This window comes from Bubalus kerabau, chromosome 7 (assembly GCF_029407905.1).
Source record: "Bubalus kerabau isolate K-KA32 ecotype Philippines breed swamp buffalo chromosome 7, PCC_UOA_SB_1v2, whole genome shotgun sequence".
Classification (NCBI taxonomy): Eukaryota; Metazoa; Chordata; class Mammalia; order Artiodactyla; family Bovidae; genus Bubalus; species Bubalus kerabau.
In genome coordinates, this window is record NC_073630.1 from 93,303,560 (window position 1) to 93,324,868 (window position 21,309).

General features: G+C 39.3%; 1 protein-coding gene across 3 annotated transcripts in view; it reads left to right on the forward strand.

Annotated features, from left to right (window-relative positions):
- The first annotated feature begins 818 nt into the window (after window positions 1-818).
- The window catches only part of MTHFD2L (methylenetetrahydrofolate dehydrogenase (NADP+ dependent) 2 like), a 140,669-nt gene continuing 120,178 nt past the window's right edge, over window positions 819-21,309 (forward strand). For 2 of the 3 annotated variants that reach the window (XM_055588796.1, XM_055588797.1), the window contains exons 1-3: window positions 819-1,097; window positions 19,772-19,956; window positions 20,570-20,692. In XM_055588796.1, the coding sequence (XP_055444771.1) occupies window positions 955-1,097; window positions 19,772-19,956; window positions 20,570-20,692 (451 nt within the window). In that variant the 5' untranslated portion in view covers window positions 819-954. Of the gene's footprint in view, window positions 1,098-2,900; window positions 4,559-19,771; window positions 19,957-20,569; window positions 20,693-21,309 lie in introns of those variants that run through there. The other variant, XM_055588798.1, reaches the window with a different exon arrangement.

The window sequence follows — 21,309 nt, forward strand, 5'->3', positions numbered from 1 at the left end:
GGAAAGTAACCTTTCAATAGCCAAACAAAACCACTTATTGTCTAATATAACTTCTGCTACCTTCTGCCTACAAGTCTTTCCTTTTGTGAAAGACATGCTCCTTAGAACTTTCTGCTAGGTTGGATGCTGTCTGATTCAAGTTGATTTTTGCTCAAATAAAAGCATAACTCAGTTCATCTTCTACCACATCTCAGCATAAAAAAAGGCCAGTCTGATTTTTACTTTTTAAAGGAAGCTGCTATTTTGTTTTCTCACTACAAATTCACCACATAACAAAGGTTCCTAGGTAGTGTAAGTTTGATCATAGACTCCAGAAAATGAACGACAGGTTTTCCTCTCCCAAGTGGAAATGATAAGGTAGAGCAACAGAAATTCTTAGGTCCAAGCCTTGTTCAGCCAGGTCTCCCTCCTCCCTCCACACATTCACACTTGTCTTTCTTTCTCCTGCTCTCAGGAGAAAGGTATCCCAAGGTCTCACTAAGGGAGACAGAATCTGTATATATCCTTCCTGCTTTAAATGAAGTCACCAGTAGCCTGGGCAGCTGCGGGGCAAAGCAATAGTTTGGGAGAAAGGGAGCGTGCTGCTTGAACTGATTAGTTTAGACGCTTTCCCTGTGTTCTTGCTATGGGCACATCAGCAGCGTGCCCAGTGCAAGAGAAACCATGTCGCCGCCAGGCCATATCTCAAACTCCTGCCTTCCAACGCACGTGCTAGTCCAGCCTGGGGCTCGGGTCCCGGCCCCGCCCCATGACGGTACAGGGCTCGGGTCCTTCAGCCCCGCCCCCGGCCCTGAACTCGGCTTCTAGCCCCGCCCCTGCAAGGTGCCCCCGGGAACCCTCGGCTGGTGGGACTCGCTCTCCCGCCGAGCCGGGTGGGGGCGGAGTCCGGCCTGGAGCTGTGAGAACCGGAGCGGCGGAGGTGGCGCCTGTGTCGGGGAGCCGGCATTCGCGGCCATGACAGTGGTGGCCCGCGGCTTCTGGCTGCTCCGCGGCCGCCTGGGCCGAGTGTCGGCGCTGAGCCGGATCGCTGAGTCGCCCTTCGTGGCGCCAGGAGCGGCAGGGCAGGCGTTCCGGGGCTTTCGGAGCAGCGGCATGAGGTATGAGCGCTCCCGGACGCTCGACCTCCTCTGGGGTGGGCGCTCCCGGGTGCGAAGCCAGTGGCTGTGGGAGGGGCGGCCGGGCGCCTGCAGCTGGCGCGGGCGAGGCCTCGCGCGTGTGACCGGGGCTCCAGGGCAGCCGCGCGGCGGGTCGGGGGCGAGGCCTGGCTTCGCTCGGAACTTGGCCTTGCAGGCCAGGCCGGCTGGTCGCATCCGCCTCAAATCAGGCAACTTGGATGTTCTCTGCGCACACTGGAACGTTCCATGTTTGCAGCAGGTGCAGTTGAGTGACTGAGGAAGACCTTTGAGACCCAGAGAAAAGGGGCCATAAAAACACGTGGTCTGCTTGTTTGAAGCATTTGTTTGGTTTTGGTTATGGCTGTATTTCGTAAACAAAGGAGTGGGCAATGGCCAGATGGTTTAGTTTATGAATTTCTTTGTTGGTGGTAATACTGAGATCTTTTCCAGCTCTACAATTCTTAATGATTTCACAAAATCAGACATTAATCTTGACTTTTCGGTGTTTCTCTGTATGGCGCTTCCCAAATGTCTGCAGTCTTAGATTGACATGATCAATCTTAGATTCACTGCATCTCTTTGGACCTTGTTGCTGGCTAGCAGATTGCGAGTAGGTTTTAACTGTTCTGTACAAATGGTACACTTTGTCCGTCCGTCCGTTACTTATAGCTATTATACAAACTCGATCTAAGAAGCTAAGAATAATTTCTTTGAACCCAGAGCCAGTGAGTCCATTTGTTTTCAGACTTAGAGGGATTTCAATAACGTCCTGTAACTGCAGTTTTACGTGGCCAGAGATTGTGCCTTACTCGTCTTTTTGTAGCCCCACGCCCAGCACTATGCCGGGAAGAAAGGAAAGCTCAATAATGAGGAAACATAATGACTGTTTATTTAACTTAAATTGATTAACTCTTCATTGTATATATTTGGATCTTAGTCTTGCGTGATTGAAGTAAAAAAAAAATTCCTATAGGGTTTACTTTGGACTTAGTTTGTAATGACTGCTGTTTGTCTTCCAGAGAATATGTGAGAAAATAACAGTGACTCACAGTTCTGACTGTAGAAGCTCTCATGGTGTCTGAAAAAAATTACCAGTTGGTTTGGATACAAACTCTGCAACCTAGGAAAAGCAGATTCTGTAGAATTCTCTTTGCATTACAGAACTGAAGGAATTATGTACCACAGTCACACTATTTAGATAATTATTTGCTGAATTTGAGTTATTTTAGGGCTTCTTCCCAGAGTGAAGATAACCTTTTTTAAATTGTGTAAGTTGGTTAATTTCCCTTTGTCAGATGGTGTAAATAGACAACCCCATCATCCTGTCTTCTCCAGGTATCAATACACTGAATGAGAACCGTAACAGCTAAAAACCTAACTATCTCATTGAAGCCACTTGTTGTCACACACACATGCAGATACACACATGGATCATTCAGAGGTTTTTAAATTGAATTTATGGTCTTTTATAATTTAAAATAATTGACTGGAATAATTTTGGAAAGCTATTTTTAATGTAAATAAAGAAGTGTTACTTTCAACCCAGCTGCTTTCAGGTTATAGCTGTATAGAAATAAGTAATACCTTTGATAGGTTCTTATTTTTTCAAGGCAGCACTAGTTAGGTTAGGATAGGTGGCATTTTGACATCCCCTTGTCACTAAGTACTGTATATGAAAATGAAGTTGGCTGGAAGGTTGAGAAACACCTGTGGACTGATGGGTCTCGGGTGGGGAGAAATCCGGACAGTGTGTTGATGCTCATTGGTGTCTCTTTTCTCTTCTAGGACCAGCAGAGAGAAGAGATTCCATCTTCCAGAGGTCGCCACTGTCTGCCTCCCCACTTGTCCCCATCCTCGGTCATCTCTTTTAACACATTATTGACCAGAGATGTATTAATATGTCTTTTGTTACCCAAATGTTATTGACTGGAGATATATCAATATCACTTGATAAGAAATTGCTGGCCACAGGTGTTAGTCTCTGCAAAAATCCCCCGGTCAATAATGAGTTAATATGTAGTGACACATTAGTTGTGTAGTTATTCATAGTGAATGTGGTTTAAATCCTACACTATCCTCTTGACTTGAAATATGAGCCTTAGTGTTTTTCTTACTGCAGTGAATCTTTGAGTTTGATGAACTCTTTACCTAATGATATTGACTGTTTTCAATTAACAGATTTATTACCAGTTTCTGGTATAGAGTCTCAAATGAAACAAAGTATTTTTGATTGTCTTTCATATCTTTGGCTAATTAGATACTTATAATGGAACATATAAATACTTTTTTAGTAGAGAATTTCAAGAAATAGTGTTTAACAGAATTTGAAAATTACAAAATTATTATTTATTGTTTAATACTTAATCTCAGAATGGTTTCCCTTTAAAATTTGCAGTGAGTTTTTCCCCCATTTACTCATGATAAAATAGATTTATTAATTGAAAGAAAATATATTTAAATGTCAAGGAAATAAATGAATAAGTCCCTTCTATTTGTTGCAGCTTATTGTTTCTTGAAATGAATTACCTAAAAAGCCAAAAAGTTACAAATAAAATATTCTTGGTGATTAAATTTTCCCAGTTTGGCCTTACTGTGTGAGAAGTTTATAAATCAAAATGTGCTTGGGTTGTAAAACATCATATGAGCCTGGCACAGTGTTTTTAAGTGTATGGAGCTGGGCAGCAGTCTATCTTATCTGGAGGCAAGGTTACAGCAGACTTTTATGTTAATGCCATTCTCGAGGCAGATTTTCAGGTATCCTCCAACAGAGGCTTCCCCAAACCATGCTTTACTACATCAACTCATTTATAGTAACTAAATGGATATCCCAAGGGTTTTTTTTTTTTTAATAAAAAAACCTATATTTTTGGAACTAGTAAGAGATACTGGTTTATGTTATGTAAATAATCATGTCTTATAGGACTTCCCTCGTGGCTCAGATGGTAAAGAATCTGCCTGCAATGCAGGAGACCCAGGTTCAGTCCCTGGGTGGGGAAGATCCCCTGGAGCAGGAAAGGGCTACCCACTCCAGTATTCTTGTCTGAAGAATCCCATGGACAAAGAAGCCTGGCAGGCTACAGTCCATGGGGTTGCAAAGAGTTGGCCACGACTCAGCAACTAACACCTTCTTCTTTCATAGGATGGATAGTTTTAATAATTTTAAAAAGACAAATTGTATATGTACACCTGTTTGTTTTTCTTGAGACCCTCTCTTCTAGTATTTACTCAGTTTCTCTGTCTGCTATAGAATTGATTTAAAGATCATTTTATCCTCATGTGAAGCTTAAAGAACCCAGACTCCACTTAGTACCATTACTGAAGCTGATTTTCCATGGAATTATTTCAGCCAAGATCGAGTTTGTACCAATGGCTAGCAAGGGCAATTTCTCAAAATCACATTTTATTTTGCTGGAAAATTGTGATTTTTGAGTCTTGATGCCTTACCTCTCCTAATGACAATAAGCTATGATAGCCATCTGGTTACAGTTTTTATTTCTAAGCAGTTATTGGTGGTGGTTTGGTCACTAAGTCGTGTCCTACTCTTGCGAGTCCATGGACTGTAGCAGTTATGTCATTTTAAATTTAAAACATAAATGTTTCACCATTTATTGTCTCATATCTTAGTTTTATATCTGTGCTTCAGCTGTTCAGAAATAATATGTTCTAATGTAATGTCTCCAAAATCAAGTTTTCTGATTAAAATGGATCAACAGGTGAACAGAGAAAATTAATACTAATCTCAGATCTTGTTAGTCATGATTTTAGTAATAATCTAGCAATTTCTTTAATGACCCAAATCTTTGTTTTTCAGATGCTTTGTAGTTATATTATTCTTTCATGTTAATACCCTGCTGCTGCTGCTGCTAAGTCGCTTCAGTCATGTCCGACTCTGTGCAACCCCATAGACGGCAGCCCACCAGGCTCCCCCATCCCTGGGATTCTCAAGGCAAGAACACTGGAGTGTGTTGCCATTTCCTTCTTCAATGCATGAAAGTGAAAAATAAAGTGAAGTTGCTCAGTCGTGTCCGACTCTTAGCGACCCCATGGACTGCAGCCTGCCAGGCTCCTCCATCCATGGGATTTGCCAGGCAAGAGTACTGAAGTGGGTTGCCATTGCCTTCTCCAGTTAATACCCCAGTTAGATGATAAAAGTAGCAACAAAGAAACCCAGCAGATTACCTTCTATGGTCACATACTCTTCATGAAATTCCATGGAGCTCAATGAAGATTTTTAAAAATAATTTGGTTTAAGGATGATTAAGTTGTAGAAAGATGCTTAAAGATGTAGGAGCTTGGGTGAAAAGTGAACTCTCCACTGAGTGGGATAAATTAATGATTAGTAATTAGTGAGATTTACTATTAAGAAGTGCAGTCTGGACCAGAAAAAAATATCAACTAATTTGTGTTCAGAATGGGATATAATACAAACCTAAATTAGTTTTAAAGATGACTTCAGGGTTGATAGTATCCAAGAAGTTTTATCCAGCTGCTCCTGTTAATATTATATCATAGGTATTTTCTGTGTTGCCATTGTTTTTGTTAACATTTTATTGGCTCTGTAATATTACATTAAGTCAAGTGGCCTTAATTTACCTAACCATTTTGCTGTTGGTTAATGTCTAGTCCTTGAAATATGAAATAATTCACTCTCAGATGCAGGTCATGTTCCTGTCAACATCATCATACCAACCAGGTTTGTTCACTTAATGATCCGAACTCTACTTAGGTTTCTAGAATTACTCTCATTAAAGAGTATGCCTCGAACCAAGAGACTATTCAAAGATTTGTCATTCTAAACTGAGGGCATATTATAATTTAAATAGGAGTTTCCTTTTCCCACTTTGGCTATTTATTAACTCTGCAATGAATATCATCTTTCTTTAAGCAATCCAGTTGTATTGTTGAAAAATAAATTCGTATTAATTAATGTTTCCTAACTCTGTGTTAAACATTTCGCTGAGATTTTTCACATATAGTTTGTCCTTCAATCCTCATAACAACTGAAAGAAGTAGACACTATTACTATTCCCAATTAACAGATTAGGAGACTGGGACTTAGAGAAATTAAATAACTTGTCCATGATAACACAGTAAATAAATGGTGAAGACAGAGTTGGAAACTGCATGATCTATCCAGTGCATTTCTCTACAAGCAATTTATAAATTTCCCTATTGCTTATCATCGTTCTGAAAATTCTTATTAAATTGCAGAACTTTTGTGAATCAAGACACCAGATTTTGCATATAAATCTTAAAAATTGTGTTGTCAGATTTCCTTAATACAGGGTATCTCTTTACTTGGGAATTCATGGATAGAATTTAAGTATCCGTAAACTTAGATGGTGGAGAAGGCAATGGCACCCCACTCCAGTACTCTTGCCTGGAAAATCCCATGGACGGAGGAGCTTGGTAGGCTGTAGTCCATGGGGTCGCTAAGAGTCGGACACGACTGAGCGACTTCACTTTTACTTTTCACTTTCCTGCATTGGAGAAGGAAATGGCAACCCACTCCAGTGTTCTTGCCTGGAGAATCCCAGGGATGGGGGAGCCTGGTGGGCTGCCGTCTATGGGGTCACACAGAGTTGGACACGACTGAAGTGACTTAGCAGCAGCAGCAGTAAACTTAGATGGGAGGTCACTAATCTCTACTAAATTTAGCATTTTCTTCAATTGTGAATGTTTGCCTCAAACCACAGTAGTAGGAGTACAACTTATAATATTCCCAGCAAAAATACAGGTATGTTAATAACACAGTTGATGCAGAGATCTCCAAACATATATACACTCACCAGTACTCTTTGATATTATGTAGTAATTAGACTTGCCACTAGGTGTTTTATTTAATGCTTTTTTTAAAAAAAGTATTTGATAACACTATTTCAATAAAACTGGTTTTCTGTAAACCTGTGTATTTTATGTTAAACATTTTAAAAATTTGTTCTGAGAAGATGTACATGGGATTTAACAAACTGCCCAAGTGTTCTCATAGTACAAAGCTTAGCATATAAGATTTTTTCTGCAAAAATTATGGATGTTTAGGTTGTTGCTGTTGAGTCACTAAGTCATGTCCGACTCTTTTGCAACCCCATGGACTGTAGCCCTCCCCCCAGGCTCGTCTGTCCATGGATTCTCCAGGCCAGAATACTGGATTGGGTTGCCATTTCCTTCTCCAGGGGTTTAGGTTGTTACTGATGTTCTAAGTTACAGGTTAGAGTTCTGAAGTTACAAAATTGAATGAAAGAATCATACGTAATGGAAAGAATTTGCTTTACTTTTTATTGACTTATGGAAGTATAATTCCTTTACTTCACAGTGTAAGATAGCATTTGGGATGTGGAATGAAATGTTTTTTAAAAAACCTTAAACTTAACATTTCTAAATATTAATTTACTTTAAAAAAAATTCACTTGCTTTGAAAGGCTCCCCAGTATCAGTTAGTGATTGGTTTTATTCCATATGTAATTTTGCCCTGGTTCCCTTGAGTTTGTTTTGTTACTATTGTTAATTTGAACCTCAAAATCTTCAAATTTTGCCCTAAGATACAAAGCATTTAAACTATGCTAGCACCTGCTGAGATATTTTCATTGCTAATGACTGTATTAGGTTTTTTCATCTTTATAGATCATAAAACAGTTTATTACAGCTCTAATTAAAGTTGTGGTTGAAAATGAGATTAAAATATAGATGCAGAAGCAAGATGTCAAGTATACAGATTAAATACACTGTTGTTTGTGAGTGGACTTTGATTTACTATTTTGTGAAAGAGTATTTTGATACACAAGAAAAGTAGTGATTTTTTTCCCCTCCTGTGTACTACTTTGTTTTAGCTAATTAAACACTTAATTTAGTTCTAGGAACCATAGATTAGGATGGTTGTAGTTTATTTTCTGGAAAGTGAATAGGTAAATGGACAAGTTCATAGAAAACACTAAATGTTGATGACTTTTTGTTGTTGTTAAGTTGCTAAGTTGTGTCTGACTCTTTGTGACGCCATGGACTGTAGCCCACCAGGCTCCTCTGCCTATGGGATTTCCCAGGGAAAAATATTGAAGTGGGTTGCAAATTCCTTCAGGGGATATTCCCGACCCAGGGATAGAAGCCATGTCTCTTGCATTAGCAGGTAGATTCTTTACCGCTGAGCCACCAGGGAATCCCTGATGGCTTTTTAGTCCCATATTACTTCTGGTTCTCTGAATATTTCTCCGTCTATTACTTAACAGAAACTAGGAGAGCCATTTTTACAAATGAGTCAATCGACTCTTAGTCAAAGCTTCTTTTATAAGGTCAACAGAGACTATTCCCATTATATACATGAGGAAATTGCATGCCTTTGAAAGCAGTTAAGTAACTTGGCCAGCTTTTAAAGGTAAACAGGGCTACCTCTCAGGACTTCTGGCTTTGGGTGAGTAATTTGTAGTGTGTTGTGCTGCCTGACTGCTAACTCTCCTCCCTGGCCCCCTCCATTATGACATATTCTTTCCTAATGAAGGAACTTGTAGTGCTAGCTGAGCAATGGGAGAATAAACTGCTGAAAAGGAGAGCTCCTTGTCTTGCCTTCTTTGGGGGTGACTTGCAAAGTTTCTGCCTTTGCAGGAGATGTCACCTGAGCAAGTAATGACAGGGTGCATTGTGTGAAAGATATCTAAGGGTCAAATTGACTTCACTTTTGATTTGTGTTAATGGCAATGTCACTGTATAATTTTTTGATGCAATCACATTTTTAAGAGTTAAAAAAGTAAGATCACACTCAAGTACTGCAATTCAGATTCTTGTTAAATGAGGGCTACTCCATTTCTTCTAAGGGATTCTTGCCCACAGGAGTAGATATAATGGTCATCTCAATTAAATGTGCCTATTCTTGTCCGTTTTAGTTCACTGATTCCTAAGATGATGTTCACTCTTGCCATCTCCTGGTTGACCACATCCAATTTACCTTGATTCATGGACCTAACAGTCCAGGTTCCTATGCAATTTTGTCCTTTACAGCCTCAGACTTTACTTTCACCACCAGACACATCCACAACTGAGCGTCATTTTGGCTTTGGCCCAGCTGCTTCATTCTTTCTGGAGCTACTAGTAATTGCCCTCTGCTCTTCCCTAGTAGCATACTGAACACCTTATGACCTGCGGGGCTCATCTTCTGGTGTCATATTCTTTGTCTTTTCATACTGTTCGTGGGGTTCTTGTGGCAAGAATACTGGAGTGGTTTGCCATTCTCTCCTCCAGTTGGCTAAGTTTTGTCAGAACTCTTCACTGACACTTACTTGGTGAAAAACAGGAGATTCATCAAAAGTTCTTCCCACAAATTGGGATACTTTGAATTGGGATTAAAGATGTATTTATTTACTAAGGCTGCCATAAACAAAATACCACAAACTAGATGGCTTTGTAGAGGAGGGGATACTCTCCTCTTTTTTTTCTCAGTTCTTTGAGCTGGCAATTGAAATGAGAGAAGGCAGATTAACCCGAAAAAAAAAAAAATCAATAAAAAAACTTATTAACTATGTATGAGGAATTTACATAAACATGAAGAGTTCCAAAGACAGGCAAGATGAGGTATATATACATTATTATTATGGGGTATATATACATATATATAATGTATATATGTATACATTATTCTGGACTAAGGAGAAGAAGGTAAGTGTCTAGGACTTCAAAGAGAAGTAAGGTAATTCACAGGAATATGAAAAGAGTTAATGTTTGTGAACAAATGTTTGCCTGGCCATCTAGAGACAGAGGGACACAGAGGGAACTTTAATCAAACCAGCCTTGCTAGGTTCCTCCCTGTCCACCACACCTAGTTCATACTTTAGTATGGTTATCTGTGGTGACAGCTCCTTTCTGGAACTGGAATTCCAATTCTTAAAGTTCTCTTAGGCATTTGGGAGAAGTTCAAAGGTTTTGTCCCAAATCTTTTGGGCCTTGGTTGTTTTCAGCTGGAAATAATCTGCATGTCAAGAGTGTCACATCTTGGGGCACCCTGCCCTGAACCTCATCAGTTTAAAACAACAGCAACTTAGCCTCACATTTGTAGAGGCCAGGAGTCTGAAATCCAGAGAATCCACAGAACCACGCTCTCTTGGCCTGTTGTTGCTGGCAGTCCTTGGCTTTTTTTGGCTTACAACCGTATGACTCCAACTTTGTGTCTATAGTCATGTGGCCATCTTGCCTCTGTCTTCACGTGGAGTTCTCTCTGTCTTTTTATAAGGACAAAAGTCAAATTGTATTTATGGTCACTGAACTCCAGTGTGACTTCATCCTGCAGCTTAATTACATCTGCAGATGCCTTATTTCCATATACGATCACAGCCGTGGGTACCAGGGATTAGGGTTTGAACATATCTTTTGGGGGACACAATTCAACCCTCAGCAATAGAATTTCAAAATTGCTTGTATAATGCTTGAGGCGTCATTGTTTAATTAGCTCAGTACCTCCTTTTGGAGGGAAGGGGTACATTTCTATTGTAAGCTTTGGTTTCAGTATTTGTAGTTCACTAGATGTTTCAAATCTGAACTCTTCATTCCACCCTTGTCTGGCTTATATTTTTGAATATGTTAATAATTTCCAGTAGATTTTGAACAAAATGCAATGCTTTCTAGCTCATTTACAAAATATATTTTTAAAATCATGTAGGCAGGCAGTGAAGAGAGTACATTCTGTGATGACATAATTTTTTATATTCAATACAAACCTCTTCACAATAGCTTTGTAATTTATTTATAATAACTGAGCTTATGTGTACAATATTTGTTAATTTGTTATCAATTTATACTTCTGGGCTTTCTCCATGGCTCAGAAGCTAAAGAATCTGCATTGCAGGAGACACATGAGATATGGGTTCCATCCCTGGGTCAGGAGGATTCCCTGGAGGAGGAAATGGCAACCCACTCCAATATTCTTACTCTTGGCAGGCTACAGTCCATGGGGTCCTAAAGAGTCCTAGTTGGTAGATTGTATGCTTGTTTGCATACTTATGGATACATGCCCCATGACCAGTTTCAAGCATATACACATGCTTCATAGGTTTCTTTATATTGAAAGTGTTAATGCAAATTCACATGCCTGATGCACAATAGGATTTGGGAGTAGAGAAAGGTTTACAGCAAGGCAATGCAAGGAGATGGGTGGGTCATCCCCTGAAAAGCTGCAAGTTCCCCGAAGAGTTTCAGCAGAGCACTTTTAAAAGCCAAGTGAGGGAGGTGAAGTGTCTCAGGGTCTGTGATCAGCTCATGCACAATTCTCTGACTGGCTGATGATGAGGTAGAAAAGTAGTATCCCAGGGGTTAACATTATCGGTCCTCAGACTCCTGGTGGCCTGGGGCTATGTGTTCATCATTGTCAGATAGTTAACATCTTTCATTTGTTAGCATGAGGGAGGTTTTTTTACATCTGCAAAACAGCTCAGGAAGTGTGCTTCAAATATTATTATATAGGTACTTCAGAGAGGAGCTAATGCAAAAGATATGGGGGAAAGCCTGTCCTGCGAAGGCCTCATGGGGTCCTGCTTGGTTACAAAGGTAGTTGACCACTTATCAGGAATACTAGAATGGGGATTTTTACTTTGAGCATGATGGGGGTGTAAATCAGTGGTTCTTAACTGAGGCTTGGCAGAACTACTTTATAAAGGTTTTAGTTAAGCCCAGTAAGATTTTTAGATCTAGCCTATAGCATCTCAGAAAGTTCCTGGCAATTCCTTTGCCAATCTGGCTCATCAATTGTGAGTCCTATTGTGTTCTGTAAAACAAATTTTGTCAGAGATGATGAAGGTTTTCTTAAGAGACAAGAAGGGCAAGTTCTAGAGGCAAAGATGGTTTTCACATTAGAATTAAGAATTTTCCATCAAAAGTAACTGTAAAATAAGTGAAAAGTCAAACCATATACTGGTGATACTTGATACACAGATATAACTGGTGTAGACTTAAAAAACAGATGTAGCCTAAAAGTTGAGAGTTATGTTTTATTTGGCGGAAATTTTTAGTACTTAATCCTGGGAGGCAGTATCATCTTAAGTATCCCTGAGAGAACTGCTCCAAGGAGGTGGAGTGGGGAGTCAGGTTATACAGAAGTTTGAAACAATGAACAAGTAGTCTGAATATCAAAAGTATTTTTGTGAATTAAAGAAAACCAGATATCTCAAGGAATTTAACACTTTTCTATGTATGGGAAGATGCAAGAATCTGGGTTCACTGAAATCACTCCTTTCAATTGCAGCTCAGCTATCTGGGGCCAGCCTGCTGTGAATCTTCACATTCTAGTTCTTTGGTGCTCACCATAGAGAGTGGCTGCATTGCAGTCTGATGGCTGCCAGGTGGCACAGGTCTTCTCCCTCCTGAGTGCCCTGGAGGGCTGGAATCCCTGATGACTGTGACATCCTTGTTTACCGATATGGCAGGAAATACTCCATTTCTCACTGTTATGAGATTAGTGTTCAGAATGCATAAATAGCTACTACAAATTAGGCACAGCTAATAACCCGTTAGAAAAATGGTCAATAGAGATGAACAGGCATCCCGTAAAAGAGGAACTCCAGGTGGCCAATAAACCTATAAGACATTCAACCTCTAGTAATTAGGGAAACACATACTTAAACTACAACAAAATGCCATTAAACTAATGTGTTATGTAAAAACTTTGACAATCTCAAGGAAGTAGAAATTCTTAGACCCTACTGGTGGATGTATGAATTAGTGCAACCACTTTGAAAATAAGGTGGCATAAACTGAACACATATAAATGTATCCTATAATCTAGCGATCCCATTCCTGGGTGTAAACCTTAGAGAGATATTATGTTTTATATTTATATCATATATAAATGTGAAATATATAATGTAGCTCATATATTGATGTACATTTTGTATAGTATATATGATATATGTTATTATATTACATTATATAGTATATGATTATATTTCTAATGTTTGAGACACAAGCATTAGTTTAAATGATAAAGGAAAGCAATGGAATTATAAAGTCCAATTTCAGGATTGTGTTTAACTCTCTAGGAGAAGATAAGGTTTTGATAGGGGAGGGTTTCAATATACACAATTGCAGTGATGATGATAATACTTTTTTTAAACTGGGTAGTAAGGTTGTTAATTTTACTGTTTTTTTCTTTTCATATGTTTCATACATATCTTGCATTTATTCACTTTTAATTCAGGATCTATTTTGATACCATTTTAAGATAGAAAGATAAATATCCATAATACTACGTATCTCACTGTTTTATTCAGTCAGTTCAGTTTAGTCGCTCAGTCATGTCCGACTCTTTGCAAGTACATGAACTGCAGCACACCAGGCCTCCCTGTCCATCACCAACTCCCGGAGTCCACCCAAACCCATGTCTGTTGAGTCGGTGATGCCATCCAACCATCTCATCCTCTGTTGTCCCCTTCTCCTCCAGCCCTCAATCTTTGTCAGCATCAGGGTCTTTTCAAATGAGTCAGCTCTTCTCATCAGGTAGCCAGAGTACTGGAGTTTAAGCTTCAAAATCAGTCCTACCAATGAACACCCAGGACTGATCTCCTTTAGGATGGACTGGTTGGATCTCCTTGCAGTCCAAGGGACTCTCAAGAGTCTTCTCCAACACCACAGTTCAAAAACATCAATTCTTCTGCACTCAGCTTTCTTTATAGTCCAACTCTCACATCCATACATGACCACTGGAAAAGCCATAGCCTTGACTAGACAGACCTTTGTTGACAAAGTAATGTCTCTTCTTTGTAATATGCTGTCTAGGTTGGTCATAACTTTCCTTCCAAGGAGTGTCTTTTGATTTCATCACTGCAGTCACCATCTGCAGTGATTTTGGAGCCCAGAAAAATAAAGTCAGCCACTATTTCCACTGTTTCCCCATCTATTTGCCATGAAATAATGGGACCGGATGCCATGATCTTAGTTTTCTGAATATTAAGCTTTAAGCCAACTTTTTCACTCTCCTCTTTCACTTTCATCAAGAGGCTCTTTAGGTCTTCTTCACTTTCTGCCATAAGGGTGGTGTCATCTGTATATCTGAGGTTATTGATATTTCTCCCGGCAATCTTGATTCCAGCTTGTGCTTCCTCCAGCCCAGCGTTTCTCATGACGTGCTCTGCATATAAGTTAAATAAGCAGGGTGATAATATACAACCTTGATGTACCCCTTTTCCTATTTGGAACCAGTATGTTGTTCCATATCCAGTTCTAACTGTTGCTTCCTGACCTACATATAGGCTTCTCAAGAGGCAAGTCAGGTGGTCTGGTATTCCCATCTCTTTCATAATTTTCCACAGTTTATTGTGATCCACACAGTCAAAGGCTTTGGCATATTTTTCATTTAATTCTTCACTTAATTTTATGCAAACATTTTAACATATTGCTATTTTTATAGTTATTTTCAGTGGCTACATATTAACTCCAAAAAACTGTAATACAATAAACAATTTTATTCTGATAATCCCACAGATATTTTATAAACACAGTAGTAAATATAAGCTTCCTGTGCTACACAGCTTACAGTGTTGTGAGGGAGACAGTAATTTTAATAAGGATTTAAGAGTCTACATGAGGGTAAGAGCTGGGTGCTGTGGGCACTCTTAGCAGAGGCAGATCCCCAGTTTGAAGGTGTCAGGGGACATTTCCCAGATTGCCTTCCAAGCTGAGGCTTGAGGACTGTGTGGGAATGAATGAGGAGCAGATTTGGTAGGGATGTTAGAGAAGTGAGAAGGAGGATGAAGAGTGTTTTAGGTCAAAGGAATAGTGTATGTGAAGGCCCAGAAATGAGAAACCAGCACAAGCGGTAAGTTGAAATGCAGCTGTGTGTACTGTGGGACTTGGTCAGCACCATGAGGCTGAAGAAAGCTCATGCAGAGGCATGTCAGCTACAGAACATTTGGATTTGAATTAAAATTCCCTTTCCCTCAGCATTTCAGGTCAAAAATTTTGGAGTCATGTTTGACTTCTGTTTTCTTTACACCCTATATTCAATCTCAGTAAATCCCAGTGGCTCCACCCTCAAAATAGATTCAGAATCAGACTACTCTCAGCACCTTGACTGCCTGCTCCGCCCACGTCCAAGCCACCATCATCTCTTGCCTGAGATTCCACACTAGCCTCTTCACTGGTGTCCTCACTTCCCTGCTTCCTCCTATAGAGTCTCCACATTTTAACCAGTTATCACTGAATAATTAAAATCAGGTCATGGCACTCCTCAAATCTTCAAATGCCTGCTTTCTCACAGTAACAGCCAGCGTCTTTCCAAAGGCCTGGAGTACAATGTGATCTGAGGTCACACTCCTCTGACTTTACATCCTGTTCTCACCCATTCATTTGTTCTTTCCACTGCAGCCACTGGCCTCGTTGCTATTCATCAAACATACCAGGCATGCTCCAGCTTAAAGTCCTTTGTACTTGCTATGTACTTCCCTTAGCCTAAATTCTTTTCTCCAGGTAACCACAAAACATATTCCTTCACTTCTTCGTTTACAATCAGGTGTTACCCGATTAATCAGAGAAGTGACACTTTAACCTTCTTAAGGAAAATGGTAATTCTGGCCTCCACAAATGCCTTTTCTTTCTATTTCTCACACATAATATATTAAATATTTGCTTTAAAATTTTGCTTATGTCTTCTTCAACTACAAATATAGTTTCTGTGAAAGTGAGTGATTTGTTTTGTGCACTATTATTTGTATTCCTGGTGCATAGAATAGTGCCTGGCATATAAGCAGTTTTCAATATTTATTTATTAAATTAATTTTCTCAATGGGTATATAGTCCAGTTTTAACAAGGGAGCTGGCATGTTTCCTTTTGGAAAATTGCTCTGGCTGCAGTGTGGAGAATGGACTGGCAGCGATCGAGATCTGAAGGTGAATTCTTAGGAGCTGCGTGCTTCTATGGCTGAACATTTGAGTTGTTGCTGATATTTAAAAGTTTTCAACAATATGCATGTTTTAAAAAAATCTAATTTCTTTATGCACTGAGGTCTATATGAGCTTAATGTGTGTGTTTACCAGTACTTCTAGCAGGTAGACTGATGCAGGCATCTTGCATTGGCCCTCCACTAATTCAGGGTTGCTTCATTTATCCTTAAATTGTGTCTCCCACAGAGCCAGGCTTGCTCAGCCTCCCCAGTGACTGGGGAAATCAGTGGGATGGACCAGCTACGACTGAAAATGCTCTAAGTCCCTCTTCATAATTGGGTAGCAATCATATGGGTGTTTACCCGTAAACACCAGCTAGGCCAGGCTAAACCATGTCAGCTGTAATTAGCAGGCCAATTTAGCACATCAGTGCTATCATGTAAAGTTAAGCCCTGTCACCTCAGCCTCGAACAGAAAAGGTACAATCAAGTTTAATCTGCAAATAGATTGTCTTTTTGGAAGTCAGGAATCAGTTTATGCCATTATCATCGCTGACATTCTCAAGGTCACACAGTTTTGTAGTTTCTAGGCTGTAATTATCCTGAATTATGTCCAGTGTTGCCAGTTTGACAATAATCTATGAATAAATCACTGTTTTTAACAGAGAATTGGCTAATAAAACATGTAAGCAGCTGCATTGCTATTCATATGCTGTTAAAATGCAACATGGAGCTCAGATGGTTTTATATTTTAAAATACAAATGTATGTTCTTTACATCTGAAGTCACTTCTTTAAAAGGAACACATGTATACCTGTGGTGGATTCATTTTGATATTTGGCAAAACTAATACAATTATGTAAAGTTTAAAAATAAAATTAAAAAAAAAAGTCACTTTTAAAGAAGTGACTTCAGATGTATGTTAGCAGATAAACTCATTTCTAAAGCAGACTATTTTGCCTATCTGAATATTGTTGACACAACTTAATTTTTGGAGAGTATTTTTTTTTTACTACTTCTTATTTTATTTATCATTTATTTATTTTATTTTATTTTTTTCTACCTCTTATAAATGAATCATGTTGAAATTGTTTGCCATATCTGTAGGCCCTTAGTACTTATTAATATAGGAGGTCCTTGTTCTTTCAGTATTAATGTGTGTGTGTGTGTATATATGCGTGCTCAGTTATATCTGACTCTTTGCAATCCCATGGACCGTAGCACACCAGGTTCCTCTGTCCATGGAATTTTCCAGGCAAGAATACCAGACTGGGTTGCTGGTTTCCTTTTCCAGGGGATCTTCTCAACTCAGGGATCAAATCCATATTTCTTGCATCTCCTGCATTATCAGGCAGATTCTTTACCATTGGGCTACCTGGGAAGGCCCTTAGTATTAAAAGTCCACTTAAATGAATCAATAACAAATGAGCATCAGGAATTCAAAGTAAATAATGAAAAAAGTTTGTTTCTTAATCCTGAAAAATAAAATTTAAACTCAAAAGTGAATGTATTTTATTTTTTACCTTATTTAAGTCTAATAATTATGTATTAATACCAATTATTAGAATGTACAAAGATACAAACTACAAAAGGTCACTCAAGAAATGATAGATAACCTAAAGAGCCCTCTGTATTAAATAATTTAAATTTGTAGTTTTAAACCTTACCACAAAGAAAGCCCAGGGCCAGACAGCTTCACAAGTGAATTCCACCAAACATTTAAGGGAGAAATAAAACCAATTCTACACAAACTCTTTTGGAAATGTGAAGAGGGATGGATACTTTCTAACTCATTCTGTGAGGGCAGTTTCACCCTGATACCAAAACCAGTTACTTGTTTACCCATGGTTATGATTATTATTGGGGCTTCCCAGGTTAAGAATCTGGTGCTAGTGGTTAAGAACCCACCTGCCAGTACAGGAGATGTAAGATCCCTGGGTCAGGAAGATCCCCTGGAGGAGGGCATGGAAACCCTCTCCTGTATTCTTGCCGGGAGAATCACACAGACAGAGGAGCCTGGAGGGCTCCATAGGGTTGCAAAGAGTCAGATACGACTGAAACGACTTAGCAGACACATGATTATTAAAATACACTTTCGTGTTGAATTAAAGAAGTGGTTTTCAAACATGATCATGCATAAGAATACCTGTGAAAGCCTGTTAGATGTGCAGATTGCCAGGCTGTCTCTTCTCCCCCAGAGGTCTTGAATCATGGGTGTGGTGGAGGTGGGGGGGCGCGTCCAGAAATTGCAAGTTCAGTAAGCTTCCCGGGCAATTTTGATGTATGTATCCATAGACTGTATTTCAGGATCACTTCTTAGCAGAATATTGTTGACATCAAAATTGCATGAACCTGGATGAACCCTGTAGACCACTGGTGCCAGGTTGAAATAGGGTATTCTTGATCTGGTTCTGCGTGTGTGTATACCAACCTGTCAGAAAGGGGAGCTGACTTATTTGGAAGGCGTGACAGATTTCATTTTGTTTGTGCTGGCTGATATTCATGATGCCTGCTCTAATTAGAACATAAAAGTTGTACAGGTGATTGAAAAAATTAAGTTGGTAAAGGTTTTTCTTTCCTCCATTTCTCCTCCTGCATAATATTCATTGACCTGCATTTAGTGTTTTGTATAATATTCATGCGCTATAGATCATGCTTTCACCAGAGCTTTTGATAGTGAAAGGACAGGGGCACCAGATGGAACTATTTTTTATTTTATCTAATACCTTTAAAAACTAAACATGCAGTAGTGTGTGCATGCATGCTAAGTCGCTTCAGTCGTGTCCGACTCTTTGTGACCCTAGGGACCATAGCCCATCAGGCTCCTCTGTCCATGGGATTCTCCACTGGAGTGGATTGCCATGCCCTCCTCCAGGAGATCTTTCTGACCCAGGGTTTGAACCCGCTTCTCTTATGTCTCCTGCATATAGTAGGAACAATATTAATTCACCACTTTTAAATTTGAGATCATGGAGAGCAGTAAAGCCTTCCCATAATGCATCCATTTTTGTGCCTTTCCAGAGATAAATTTATGTCATCTATCAAAGTCTAGCATGCTTTACCTTCTTAAGCACTTATATAAACTGCCATGAAGTAATGTTTTGTGCGTTTTTTTTCTGTTAGAAATAATGCCTTGGTGTGATCAGGGTGGCTGGGGTGGTGGTGTGGGAAGAAGAGGAAACAGCCATTTGCTTCCTGACCTGATCCCCATCAATGACAAGTATGGCAGTACTGGCAGCTGTTGTCACAGAGTCCGAGAGCTGTGGGACACAATTTTTCTTGGAGTAAATGAGAGCAGCTGTGTAGTATAGAGCTCATGACTTCAGGATTTTGTACTGGATGTACTATTAAGAGTGAACTGACTTTGCCTCTGGGTCAAAAGGCTATGGGGCCAGGTATATACAACTTGTCTGGGGCTTTGGAGATAGGGGCCAGTTTTAACTCGACTGTGCTGATCTGTCTTTTCTGGAAAAAAAAAAAAAAAGCAGAGCTTTTAATAGAACCAATATTCTAGGTCTTGAGTATGTGATTCAATAATTAAAAAACATACAGGTGAAAGTGATGAAGAAATGTATACTATAGACAGATCATAATGCAGAACTGAAAAGCAGAGTTGGACTAGTTTTTAAAAGTTACGAATGCATTTCTGAACCTGAAGAATGAGGGTCAAATATATCAAAAAAATCAAAGTTTGGTGCTCGCTTAGGGGATCATAGACGTTTTGTTCACTCTTGTACTTTAAATTGATGTGGCTGGATAGTCCTTACTGCCTTTTTAGTAGTATATTTGTTTTTTGTTTGTTTTCCACAGATATGATGCAATTATTATCTCAGGAACTGAAATGGCCAAACAAATCCAGAAAGAAATCCAACATGGCGTGGACTCTTGGGTTTCCCTTGGGAACAGAAGGCCTCACCTCAGTATCATATTAGTGGGTGATAACCCAGCAAGCCACACGTATGTCAGGAGGAAGATTAAAGCCGCCGCCGCTGTAGGTGGGGAGCATTTTAGCTGTACTTGTTACTAGATAACCTTTTCTGGTTTTAGTGTGATAACTATGAATGATAACTGTCGACTAAATGCTATTTGAATAACATGTGTTATTATTATTTACTGCCATTCTGTAGATTATTTAGTTCCCAACATTCACATTCATTTCTTACTCTTTTTTTTCTTCAAATTTCTTTAAATCAACTTAGTGTGATTTCTGATCCTATTGGGAAACATGAAAGCAATTTGTTACATTTAAAGGGCCTGTTTGTTTGTGTTTTTTTTTAATCACATTAACCTGGCTAGTTCATGGCTGTGGTGGTGGTGGTGGTATTGGTATTTTCACTCTCCTCAATCCACTAACAGTAGCTCATCACAAATAAGTGCAATTTGTCGCATGGGATACTGGGCCAAAGAATGCATGTGAATCATAAGAAAACATCTGTACCATTTAAAAGTTCCCTCCTGATGGTGCTTTGAACATCACTTTTGTAGAAGGGCCTTTTCTTTCAGTGGGACAAGAACAGAGGGAACCAATCAAACACTGTGTAAGACACCATTAATGAAAAAACACATCATTGTTAGTCAAGTGACTTTCTGTACTTGTTTTTCTTTCAGGTATCTGTAGTGAGATCATTCTAAAACCTAAGGATGTTTCTCAGGAAGAACTGTTGGATATAACTGATCAATTGAACACGGACCCAAGAGTCAGTGGTATATTAGTTCAGTTGCCACTACCAGGTACATAATGCTCTTCTGTGTATCTAATTTGGTTAGGGGCAAGGACATCTTTCAACATTATTTCATGACACCACAAGTCATTTATAAAATAGGTTCAGAAAGGGACTAGCTATTACAGTAGCATTCAAGGTGGCAATTTCTGAATGACATGCTTATCATGACTGAAAATTGTGAAAGAAAACTTTAGGCTTTGGCAATAATACATGCGGTTCTTGTTTTGCACAATAATGCGAGACCATGAAAATGACTAAGTTGAAATTGGGCAAAAGAGCTTAACAAATCAATAGGAAAAGAATAATTGTTCTGTGACCTTTAAAATGTTTTCTCAAAACATTACCATGGTTTATAAATGTGTAAGGAGATGAAAGCTATGGTTTTTCCAGTAGTCATGTATGGATGTGAGAGTTGGACTATAAAGAAAGCTGAGCACCAAAGAATTGATGCTTTTGAACTGTGGTGTTGGAGAAGACTCTTGAGAGTCCCCTGGACTGCAAGGAGATCCAACTAGTCCATCCTAAAGGAGATCAATCCTGAGTGTTCATTGGAAGGACTGATGTTGAAGCTGAAACTCCAATACTTTGGCCACCTGATGCGAAGACCTGACTCACTGGAAAAGA